Source organism: Scyliorhinus torazame, chromosome 14 (assembly GCF_047496885.1).
Source record: "Scyliorhinus torazame isolate Kashiwa2021f chromosome 14, sScyTor2.1, whole genome shotgun sequence".
Classification (NCBI taxonomy): Eukaryota; Metazoa; Chordata; class Chondrichthyes; order Carcharhiniformes; family Scyliorhinidae; genus Scyliorhinus; species Scyliorhinus torazame.
The window spans coordinates 207,214,511-207,227,766 of record NC_092720.1 but is presented as its reverse complement, the minus strand read 5'-3'; the positions used below and the strand labels follow the sequence as shown (position 1 = coordinate 207,227,766).

General features: G+C 46.8%; 1 protein-coding gene across 1 annotated transcript in view; it reads right to left on the bottom strand.

Annotated features, from left to right (window-relative positions):
- The window catches only part of LOC140390394 (complement C2-like), a 154,258-nt gene that overhangs the window by 42,075 nt on the left and 98,927 nt on the right, over positions 1-13,256 (bottom strand). The window contains exons 15-17 of the mRNA XM_072475532.1: positions 6,725-6,828; positions 3,752-3,887; positions 672-721 (exon numbers count right to left, since the gene is read on the bottom strand). Of these exons, the coding sequence (XP_072331633.1) occupies positions 672-721; positions 3,752-3,887; positions 6,725-6,828 (290 nt within the window). The remainder of the gene's footprint in view (positions 1-671; positions 722-3,751; positions 3,888-6,724; positions 6,829-13,256) is intronic.

The following is a 13,256-nucleotide window of genomic DNA, read 5'->3' as shown; positions in this document are numbered from 1 at the left end:
TGTCCGGGTCGAGCCAGGCTGGGGGTTGGCGATATTTGGGGTTGCAGACGAGCCGGGAGTGCAGGAGGCGAGAGAGGCTGATGTTTTAGCCTTTGCGTCCCTAGTAGCCCGGCGAAGGATATTACTTATGTGGAAAGAAGCTAAACCCCCAGGCGTGGAGGCCTGGATAAATGACATGGCGGGGTTTATAAAACTGGAGCGGATAAAATACGCACTAAGAGGTTCGGCTCAAGGGTTCACCAGGCGGTGGCAACCGTTCCTCGACTATCTCGCAGAGCAATAAGGGAAATGGGAAAGGTAGCAGCAGCAACCCAGGGGGGAGGGGAGGGCCCATCCAGGCCCTCAGGGGTTTTGTACAGGTGTTTGTATATGAGTTATTTATATTGGTTTTTGTGACTTTATTATTTTGGATAGTGGCTAGTTTTTATTTTTGTTGCGGGCAGTTGCCGTCTAGTTAATATATTATTTATTCTTTAAAAAAAAAACCGGTCAGCATCATTATTTATATTGTTTTAAAGTTGCAAAAGGGGAAAATTTTGTACTGTCTTTGTTTGACCGAAAAATTTGAATAAAATATATTTTTTAAAAAAGGAATGGCTGGCATAAACAACATGGCACATAAACACATCGCTGTAGGGAAAAAGCAGCTCTGGGGGAACGTTCAAACATACCTGGATGAATCGGCGTTTCTTCTTGATGAACAAGGAACCTCCCGAATCACCTGCAAATCAATATTCCAATGAATGACTGAGCGGAATCTTTTATAAGAAGTTGTCATAGGCCAAGCTCAGTATCTGACAACATTGTTGTGTCTGTGGCTGGCACTATGAAAAAAAAATTCACTTTGTATCCCACTCCTTGCCTTTCCCCAGAGCCTGTTACTATTGAATGTGTTTATATTGCGCTTTCATACAGTCCATTTCAGATCACAGCTTGTGTGTGGAAAATGTGGCCTGGAATCCCGCCCTGTATTTTGTTTCCAATTATTTGAAGCGGTGCCTTTGCTTGCTGACTCACCCTGCACCTGTAACAGTCCACGTGATCAACACATTTCATGGGGAACACTATGCGCACTCAACACACACCCCCCACACACACACATACATACATGCACACGTTCAAGCGCATACGCTCACTTCACGCGAACACTCACTCTCACACACACTCATGCTCACACACTCACGTTCACACACTCACGTTCACACACTCACGTTCACGCTCAGAATCATTTTTAAAATAAATTTTGCGTACCCAATTATTTTTTTCCAATTAAGGGGCAATTTAGCATGGCCAATCCACCTACCCTGCACATCGTTGGGTTGTGGGGGTGAGACCCACACAGACATGGGGAGAATGTGCAAACGTCACACAGACAGGGACCTGGGGCTGGGATCGTACCCGGGTCCTCAGCACCGAGGGCAGCAGTGCTAACCACAGCACCTCCACACAGAATCATTGCGACGTAGGAGGAGGCTATTTCGACCATTTTGGCTGCAGTGGCTCTCAAAGCGAGCATTATGGTTTACTGACATTCCCCTGCCTGTTCACCAAACCCCTGCATGTTGTTTCTATTCAAGTAATCATCTAAAGCCCTCTTGAATGCCTCGATTGATCCTGCCTCCACTACACTTACAGAGCATTCCAGACACAGACATACAGGAATACAAGCAGAAACGGGCACACAGAACCACAATTAGACACAGAAACACAAGCAGACACAGGCACACAGAAACACTAACAGACAGATACACAGAAAGACAAGCAGGCAGAGACACACAGAAACACAAGCAGACAAAGGCACACAGAAAGACAAGTAGACACAGGCACACAGAAACACAAGCAGACAAAGGCACACAGAAACACAAGCAGACACAGGCACAAAGAAACATAAGCAGGCATGGGCACACAGAAATACAAGCGGACAGAGACACACAGAAACGCAAGCACACAAACGCAAGCAGACAACATCAATGCGGACATACAGAAACACAAGCAGACAGACACACAAAGACAAGTAAACACACAAAGACAAGCAGACACAGGCATACAGAAACACAAGCAGACACAGGCAGACAGAAACACAAGCAGACACAGGCATACAGAAACACAAGCAGACACAGGCATACAGAAACACAAGCAGACACAGGCAAACAGAAACACAAGCAGACACAGGTAAACAGAAACACAAGTAGGCACGAGCACACAGAAACATAAGCAGGCACAGGCAAACAGAAACACAAGCAGACACGGAAACACCACCAGAAACAGAAATACAAGCAAACACAGAAACACAAGCAGACACAGTCATATATAAAACACAATCACAAGCAGACACAGACACACAAGCAGACACAGGCACATGGAAACACACAGAGAAACACTAGCAGACAGAGCAATACAGAAACACAGGCACACAAACGCAAACAGAAACGGTCAAGCAAAAACACAGACACAGAAATGCAAGCAGACACAGACACACAGAAAGACAAGAAGACACAGACACACAGAAAGACACGCAGACATGGGCAGGCACCCAAACAGACAGAGGCACACATAAAAACACACAGAAACACAAGCAGACACAGACACACAAGCAGATGCGGGCATATAGAAACACACACAGTGAAACACAAGCAGACTCAGACACACAGAAACACAGACAGCAACACAAGCAGACATACAAAAACACAAGCAGACACAGGCATATAGAATCACACACAGCAACACAAGCAGACACAAAAACATAAGTAGACAGACATACAGAAACACAAGCAGACACAGACACACAGAAACACAAGCAGACACGGGCATCCAAGAAGACACAGGCATCCATAAATATACACACAGAAACACAAGCAGACAGGGGCACACGTAAAAACACACAGAAAGAAAGGCAGACACAGACACACAAGCAGACACAGCCATATAGAAACACACACACACACACTGGAACACAAGCAGACACAGACACACAGAAACACAAGCAGGCACAGGCATATAGAATGACACACAGCAACACAAGCAGACACACAGAAACACAAGCAGACACAGACAAACAGAACACAGCAGCATGGTAGCACAGAAACACAAGCAGACACAGACACAGAAACACAAGCAGACACAGACACGTAAGCAGACGACACAGAAACACAAGCAGATGCAGAAACACAAGCAGATGCAGAAACACAAGCAGACACAGACAAACATAACACAAGCAGATGCAGAAACACAAGCAGACACAAACACGCAAGCAGACAGACACAGAAAGACAAGCAGTCACAGAAACACAAGCAGCCACAGGCATACACAAACACAAGCAAGCATGGACACACAGACAGACAAGCAAACAGAAACACAAGCAGACAGACAGAGAAACACAAGCAGACACAGACACAAAAGCACAAGCAGACACAGAAACACAAGTAGACACAGGCATACAGAAACACAGACACACAGAAACGCAAGCAGACACGGAATCACAGGCAGGCACACACACAGAAATACAGAAAGATACAGACAAGCAGGCAGCCAGAAACACAGACACAGTCACGCACAGACAAACCGAAATGCAGACACAGATTGATATACAGACTCCTAGGAAAACGGACAGACACACACGCAGGCATACATAGACAGACACATAGAAACACAGACACACACACACACATACAGGCAGACACATAGAAACAGACAGACACATAGAAACGCAGATAAACACAGAGAAGGCTGTTTAAAGTGAGGAACCATATACCTTTACAAGAAATGTCATCAGCCTCTGGTTGTTGCCCTCCTGTGCAGAGGAATCTGTCTGTCACCACCTGGTTCACATCAGTGACATTTTTGTATTCTTCAGCGTGCAAGGCATTCATCGCACAGGCTTTCCTTTCCTGAATGGAGAGATGGGGCGGGGCGGGGGGGGGGGGGGGGGGGGGAGAGAGAGAGAGAGAATGAGAGTAAAGCTACACTCCGCGGCGACAAAACACAACACTGACATCTACGGTCCTCAGATATATAACAGAACAGATTGGGGGCGGATGTTTGAGGGCAAATCAACATCTGACATGTGGGAGGCTTTCAAGTGTCAGTTGAAAGGAATACAGGACCGGCATGTTCCTGTGAGGAAGAAAGATAAATACGGCAATTTTCGGGAACCTTGGATGACGAGTGATATTGTAGGCCTCGTCAAAAAGAAAAAGGAGGCATTTGTCAGGGCTAAAAGGCTGGGAACAGACGAAGCCTGTGTGGCATATAAGGAAAGTAGGAAGGAACTTAAGCAAGGAGTCAGGAGGGCTAGAAGGGGTCATGAAAAGTCATTGGCAAATAGGGTTAAGGAAAATCCCAAGGCTTTTTACACGTACATAAAAAGCAAGAGGGTAGCCAGGGAAAGGTTTGGCCCACTGAAGGATAGGCAAGGGAATCTATGTGTGGAGCCAGAGGATATGGGCGAGGTACTAAATGAATACTTTGCATCAGTATTCACCAAAGAGAAGGAATTGGTAGATGTTGAGTCTGGAGAAGGGGGTGTAGATAGCCTGGGTCACATTGTGATCCAAAAAGACGAGGTGTTGGGTGTCTTAAAAAATATTAAGGTAGATAAGTCCCCAGGGCCTGATGGGATCTACCCCAGAATACTGAAGGAGGCTGGAGAGGAAATTGCTGAGGCCTTGACAGAAATCTTTGGATCCTCGCTGTCTTCAGGGGATGTCCCGGAGGACTGGAGAATAGCCAATGTTGTTCCTCTGTTTAAGAAGGGTAGCAAGGATAATCCCGGGAACTACAGGCCGGTGAGCCTTACTTCAGTGGTAGGGAAATTACTGGAGAGAATTCTTCGAGACAGGATCTACTCCCATTTGGAAGCAAATGAACGTATTAGTGAGAGGCAGCACGGTTTTGTGAAGGGGAGGTCGTGTCTCACTAACTTGATAGAGTTTTACGAGGAGGTCACTAAGATGATTGATGCAGGTAGGGCAGTAGATGTTGTCTATATGGACTTCAGTAAGGCCTTTGACAAGGTCCCTCATGGTAGACTAGTACAAAAGGTGAAGTCACACGGGATCAGGGGTGAACTGGCAAGGTGGATACAGAACTGGCTAGGCCATAGAAGGCAGAGGGTAGCAATGGAGGGATGCTTTTCTAATTGGAGGGCTGTGACCAGTGGTGTTCCTCAGGGATCAGTGTTGGGACCTTTGCTGTTTGTAGTATATATAAATGATTTGGAGGAAAATGTAACTGGTCTGATTAGTAAGTTTGCAGACGACACAAAGGTTGGTGGAATTGCGGATAGCGATGAGGACTGTCTGAGGATACAGCAGGATTTAGATTGTCTGGAGACTTGGGCGGAGAGATGGCAGATGGAGTTTAATCCGGACAAATGTGAGGTAATGCATTTTGGAAGGGCTAATGCAGGTAGGGAATATACAGTGAATGGTAGAACCCTCAAGAGTATTGAAAGTCAAAGAGATCTAGGAGTACAGGTCCACAGGTCATTGAAAGGGGCAACACAGGTGGAGAAGGTAGTCAAGAAGGCATACGGCATGCTTGCCTTCATTGGCCGGGGCATTGAGTATAAGAATTGGCAAGTCATGTTGCAGCTGTATAGAACCTTAGTTAGGCCACACTTGGAGTATAGTGTTCAATTCTGGTCGCCACACTACCAGAAGGATGTGGAGGCTTTAGAGAGGGTGCAGAAGAGATTTACCAGAATGTTGCCTGGTATGGAGGGCATAAGCTATGAGGAGCGATTGAATAAACTCGGTTTGTTCTCACTGGAACGAAGGAGGTTGAGGGGCGACCTGATAGAGGTATACAAAATTATGAGGGGCATAGACAGAGTGGATAGTCAGAGGCTTTTCCCCAGGGTAGAGGGGTCAATTACTAGGGGGCATAGGTTTAAGGTGAGAGGGGCAAGGTTTAGAGTAGATGTACGAGGCAAGTTTTTTACGCAGAGGGTAGTGGGTGCCTGGAACGCACTACCGGAGGAGGTAGTGGAAGCAGGGACGATAGGGACATTTAAGGGGCATCTTGACAAATATATGAATAGGATGGGAATAGAAGGATACGGACCCAGGAAGTGTAGAAGATTGTAGTTTAGTCGGGCAGCATGTTCGGCACGGGCTTGGAGGGCCGAAGGGCCTGTTCCTGTGCTGTACATTTCTTTGTTCTTTGTTTGTAGAACTGCTCCTTCAGTCAGATGATAATCCCTGGGCTTGAAACATCTTCGATGCCAGCATGTGAAGGGGGCAGTCAATGGAAGGCAGTTCACATCGCTTATTGGGTGGGTGGAAACCAGCTTGTGATCACAGTTCAGTGATCTGCCCCTCCCGGGGGGGGGGAGTCATGATGTGGAGATGCCGGCGTTGGACTGGGGTGGGCACGGTAAGAAGTCTTACAGCACCCAGGTTAAAGTCCAACAGGTTTGTTTCAATGTCACTAGCTTTGTCTACATATGTGTTTCTGGAACCCACCTCTTCATTCACCTGAGGAAGGAGCAGTGCTCCGAAAGCTAGTGATTCGAAACAAACCTGTTGGACTTTAACCTGTGTTGTAGGACTTGTTACACGGGGGGAGGGGGGAGTGCTTGAGCAGTGTTCACAGGGGGCAGCTTTCACTGTGGTGTGTTGCCTCCCAAGTTGCAATGTGCCGGCAGCACTGAGGGGGAGTTACATCTTTGGAAGATAATTTCAGCGGTTCTTCCAGTCAGAGGAACAGTCGAGTCATCACTTACAACCGCCGCTGTCTTTATCGTGACGTACGCCAATGTCTCCACCCAACCGCTACGAGTCACAAAGTTAGCCGGGACCGGCCCGGGCGTCGGTAACATCTCCACATCTGTACAGAACAAAATGAGGTGAAAAATGCGACCCAATGAAGCAGTTCCCTGACCACGTGCCCCAACCCAAAGTCTACAGCTCCCCACCACTCAGACACACAGTTACAGTGCAGGCAGTGCCTCTCAGTTACACTGCAAATCATGTTTATAGTGCGGGTCCATCCCAGTGCAGGTTGGATGCTGTGCGGTCAGTTGATGCAGCGACCTGATGCAGTGCGTGTTAAATACACGTATCTCAAATGCAGTACGCGTAAGATGCACGCCGGGCAGATGCAATAGGTGTTAAATACACGCCAGTCCAATGCAGTATGTATTAAATGCACGCTAGTCAAATGCAGTATGTGTTAAATGCATGCCAGTCAGATGCAGTACATGTAAATGCATGGCAATCAGACGTAGTACGTGTTAAATGCATGCCGGTCAGATGCAGTAGGTGCTATATGCACACACGGCTCAGATGCAGCACCGGTCAGATGCAGTACATGTTAAATGCATGCTGGTCAGATATGGTACGTGTTAAATGCACGCCAGTCAGATGCGGTATATGTTAAATGCACGCAGGTCAGATGCCGTACATGTTAAACTGCCAGATGCAGTACGTGTTAAATGCATGCCGGTCAGATGCGGTACATGTTAAATGCATTCCGGTAAGTTGCAGTGTTAAATACACACAGGTCAGATGCAGCACCGGTCAGGTGCAGTGAGAATGCACATTGGTCAAATAGAGTGAGAATCCGATACAATGAGAGTCCGATGCACCACCAGGCAGTTACATACAAACGGATTAGGAGCAGGCCACTCGGCCTCTCAAGCCTGCCATTCAATACAAACATGGTTGAACAATTGTAACCTCAAGCCCGGATAACCTTTCACCCTCTTGGCAATCACAAATCTATGTACCACTGCCTGAAATATATTTGCAGACTCCGCTTCCACTGTCTTCTGCGGAAGAGAGTTCCAGAAACTCACAACTCTCACAGAAAGAAATTCTCCTAATCGCCGTATTAAATGGGCGATCCCTTATTTTTAAACAGTGACTCCCTAGTTCCAGATTCTCAGCCAAGAGAAAACGCTCTGTATCTGTCTGAGCCCTGGGTTGGCCATAATTCCCATGGTCCTTTGCAGGTGGTCATCTCAGATGGCTGCTACCCTTCGGCCCTCCATGCCTGCATTAACCATGCTGCCCGTCTGAGCTAAAACCTCTCCACATCCACCCTATCTATAGCCCCCAGGATCTTAAAGGTTTCAATCAAGTAGCCTCTTCACCTTCTAAACTCCCGTGGGTACAAACCTGACCTCTCCAATCTTTCCTCATAAGCCAACCTGCCCATTCCTGGTATAAGAATAGTAAACCTTCTCTGTGCTCTTCCTAACCCATTTACATCTTTACATACATAAGGTAATCAATACTGTAAACGCTCCGGATGTAGTCTCACCAGTGCCCCGAACAACGGAATATTAACCTCCCGAACGTTTGTATTCATTTCCCCTCTCAATAAATGACATCATTCTATTGGCTTTCCGGATTATTTGCTGGATCTGTACACAAGCCTTTTGTGATTTATGCACTGGAGCACCCAGATCTCTCTGCACCTCAGAAAGCTCTGCAATCTCTCCCCACTTAGATGATAATATTATTCTTTATTCTTCCTGCCAAAAGGGACAATTTCCCATTTGTCCGCATGATACTCCGATTTGCAGATTTTTCCTATTTATACCTTGTGTCTCTTTGTAGCCTCCTTACATCCTGTAATGCTGCACATTCACAGACTTCATTAGAAACAAAAAAGTTATTTATTAATAAGAAAAACTGCACAGAGGCCAGCAATCCCCCCTGACCCCCACCGTCTGACCTAGAGCAGCACATCCGGCTGCTCCCAGCCCCTACCTCACTTCTACACGTCTCCTACCCAAGAGAGGACTCCACCCCCCTGGGTGATTACCCAGTCTCGGGCCAAACTGGCCCCTTTAAGACAGGGGGCCCTCTTCTGCTGTGTTGTCCTTAAAGGGACAATCACCGCAAATCATGGACAGAGTGGATAGCCAGAAGCTTTTATCCCATGGTGGAAGAGTCAATTACTAGGGGGCGTAGGTTCAAGGTGTGAAGGGCAAGGTTTAAAGGAGATGTACGAGGCAAGTTTTCTTACTCAGAAGGTGGTGGGAGCCTGGAACTCGCTGCTGGGGGAAGTGGTGGAAGCAGATACGATAGTGACTTTTAAGGGGCGTCTAGACAAATACATGAACAGGATGGGAATAGAGGGATATGGGAAGGGTAGGGGGTTTTAGTTCAGATGGGCAGCATTGTCAATGCAGGCTTGGAGGGCCGAAGGATTGCAGCCATCTGAGATGGCCACCTGCAAAGGACCATGGGAATTATGGCCAACCCAGGGCTCAGACAGATACAGAGCTTCTGTGTATTTGAAACGCAGATAGCTAGACCTGATCGAAACCTCCACTCGTTTGCATTCTAAAGGCCCATTTCCCCAGAACAATAGGACTGCACGCAAGAAACCGATACAGACACAGACTGATCAGCGCTACTCCCCTTTACTCAGAAAGCCCAACTGCCAAGGTCAATGACCGCTAAGGACCCGCCCAGCTACCAAGGCACCCGCCCCTTATTGGCGAAAATCGAAGGCAGTGATCAAAGCCTGTCGAATTATTGGGTCCAAGGTTAAGGACCGCCCCAAAGAACGCGAAACCCTAGATGGATAAAACGGGACACAGCCATGCGTTCGGCCTCTTTTGGATCTGGCCTGTGCCAGCCCAACTGCAGCATAATGACCAGACAGCCAAGTTCAAGACCAACGATCGCTACCTGACGAATGAGCCCAGCAGAGACAGAGCCACTTCTTCAAACCAGCCACGTGAGATTAAGATAAAGGCCTTATCCACTTGCACAGTGCCGGTCGCCTGAAGTTAAGTATAGGTTATTGTCGTTTAACTTGTAGTATATTGTGCTTGCATGTTGAAGTAACCCTTGTGTGTAAATAAACCATCTTTGAATTGAACTGACTAACTGATTGTGTGGTCATTTGATTGATATACGGGAAACCTTGTGGTTCAGTAAGAGAAATAGAAACAACCACAGTATTGGCGACGCTGTTGGGACATAACATCATATCATAAAAAGAGCCTCAGTATCATATTGGCAACTCTAAAGAGCAACATTATTGGTGATGCTAGTGGGATAATATTCTGATTGTCAATATTATTGCCGACCTCTGAAGGGACTCAATTTAGGAGTGACTTGTCACTCCTAGAGAACCCACAAAACTTTGAAATCCAATTGCGAGAGAAAGAAAGAACCACAAGTGCAAGTCCCATATCGACCAAATCACCGAATTTTGGAAGTGTGTACTAACCTGCATGTGTACTAACAGGGATATACGGTAAACTCGTTAGATTGTGTCGAAACTATCGAGGGAATTGTGAACCGGAAAATAGCTTAGGCCATACCGGCAGTTCAAATTGCCACCTTATCACCCTGTCCCAAATTAACGATAGGAAACAGAGGCTAACTGTAAGAAACGAGAGAAAAGAGAAATTAAAAAAGAGATTAGAAGCAATGGCCACAAAAGCGTTGGAACGTTTAATGAACCCACAGGAACCCGAGGTCGCAGCGACCAACGGAGCAGAGCAATGACCCATATGGGGGGAAGAGTTGAGGAAGTATTTGAAGGGGAAAGAATGGCCCCTTTGGTCCAATTTTTGTGCAATTGACGAGTCAGGTCCAGGAAGCATAGGACAAACTTGGTGGTGCAACCTAACTGAGGTCCATAAGAAAAATGCAGTGAAAGTCCAAAAGCCGATGGCAACTGTTTGGCACAGTTGCGAGGCACAGAGGAGGTCGTGAAGACGCTCCGCAGGCAGTTAGTTGAGAAAGAAGAGAAGAATGAGGGAAACAATACTGAAAGTGACAAGATAATTGAGCAACTCCGGGAACAGTTGGCAGCTAAGAATAAGGAGATGGTTGATGTGAAACAAGCACAGCAATCTTGTTCACCTTAGTAGCTTTCAGACCTAGTACGATAGAGCCTACCAAGATACACAGCGCGCAGTCTTGGTACGAGAAGAGACAGAACAACAGGTAGCACAGTTAACAAGTCAATGCGCGGATTTAAAGGCAGCTTTGCGAGAGCTCCACAGCTCCACAACAGAGGCACGGCACTGAGGACCCGGGTTCGATCCCGGCCCAGAGTCACTGTCCGTGTGAAGTTTGCACATTGTCTTCGTGGGTCTCACCCCCACTGCCCAAAGATGTGCAGGCTGAGTGGATTGGCCACGTTAATTGCCCCTTAATTGGAATAAAAAGGAATTGGGTACTCAAAATTTATTTAAAAGAAATCTTTGATAGGCTTTTTGGTTCTTGAAGAGCGGCGTAATTCTGTAGTCTGAGATGCCTCCACAACTTCAGCATTAACAGAAACTGCAATAACGGGTACCTCTTCTGACACAGTTCGTTACTACTTGCTTAGAATCACTGCCAGATGGGGGACATTTGGCCCATCAAGTCTGCACCGACCCTTCGAAAGGGCACCCTACCTAGGCCCAATCCCCCACCGTATCCCCACCGAGCCTTTGGACAATATGGGCCAATTTTAGCATGGCCAACCCACCTAACCTGCACATCTTTGAACTGTGGGAGGAAACTGGAGCACCCGGAAGAAACCCACGCTGATACGGGGAGATTGCGCAAACTCCACACAGACAGCCAGCCAAGGTCCGAATTGAACCCTGCTGCTGTGAGGCGGCAGTGCTAACCACTGGGCCACCCCGTCCAGGAATAAATGAGTTATGTCTATAACAAGTCGATCAGGTACTTCTGTGCTTACAGGTTGCAAAAACATTTCTTGGTGACAATACTGACTGCTGGACACTCTCCTCCTCAGGCGATCCACATGTTTACAAATGATCTGTCCCTACATGTCTATTGGGTAAATCAGGAGTCCAGTCTCAGAGACAATAATTCCAGCGAGCCAGCTTGATCCACGAGCAAAGTTTCATATTATGACACCATGTCATATTATGTCCTTAATCTGTTCTTTTTTATTGTTGCAGTGGTGATGGCTCATTTTTAAGACCTTGAAACCTAAACATTTTCTTTGATAGGCCTCAACCACGTGCAGTTCCAGAGACCAGAGGGGAAATTTCTTCACACAGAGAGTGGTGAGCCTCTGGAACAGACTGCCAGATGTTAGACGTTTTAGTTGCTGTGATATGAAGAGTCTAAAGTTCTATCCTACATCAGACTTCTTTTTATGGACTACAGCTCCGTCTTCAACGCCATAATCTCACAGCAAGCTCCAAAACCTAGGACTTGGCTCCTCACTCTGCAGCTGGATCCTCAACTTTCTGATGCACAGGCCACAATCAGTAAGAATAAACAACAACACCCCCTGCACGATAGTCCTCAATACCAGGGCCCCGCAAGGCTGCGTACTTAGCCCCTTACTATACTCCCTGTACACACACGACTGCATGGCAACATTTGGTTCCAACTCTTATCTATAAGTTTGTTGACGATACAACCATAGAGGGCCGGATCTCGAATAACGACGAGTCCGAATACAGGAGTGAGATAGAGAACCTAGTGGAATGGTGCAACGGCAACAATCTCTCCCTCAATGCCAGCAAAGCTAAAGAGCTGGTAATTGATTTCAGGAAGCAAAGTACTGTACACACCCCTGTCAGCATCAACGGGACCGAGGTGGAGATGGTTAGCAGCTTCAAATTCCTCGGGGTGCACATCACTAACAATCTGTCCTGGTCCACCCACGTCGACGCTATGACCAATAAATCACAACAGCACCTATACTTCCTCAGGAAACTAAAGAAATTCAGCATGTCCACATTGACTCTTACCAATTTTTACAGATGCACCATAGGAAGCATCCTATCATGCTGCATCACAGCCTGGTATGGCAACTGCTCGGCCCAAGACCGTAAGAGCATTGTGAACACCGCCCAGTCCATCAATTGACTCTGTCTACAAATCCCGCTGCCTTGGGAAAACGGACAGCATAATCAAAGACCCCTCCCAACTGGGTTATTTTCTCTTCCAACCTCTTCCATTGGGCAAGTGATACAAAAGTCTGAGAATGCGCACTAACAGATTCAAAAACAGCTTCTTCCCCGCTGTTACCAGACTCCAGAATGTCCCTCTTGTGGACTGAACTGGTCTCTTCACACATTTTCTCTACTCAGTAGTACTACACTCCGTATGCTTCACCGGTTGACTGCGTCTATGCATTTACATTGTCTATTTATGCATGTCCTATGTGTTTTCACACATGGAACAATCTGTCTGGGCTATACGCAGAATAATATTTTCACTGTACCTCGGTACATGTGACAATAAAACGAATCAAATCAAATTAAACCCCTGATGTAGCAACTGGAAATCAAAGTACAATATATCCACCAG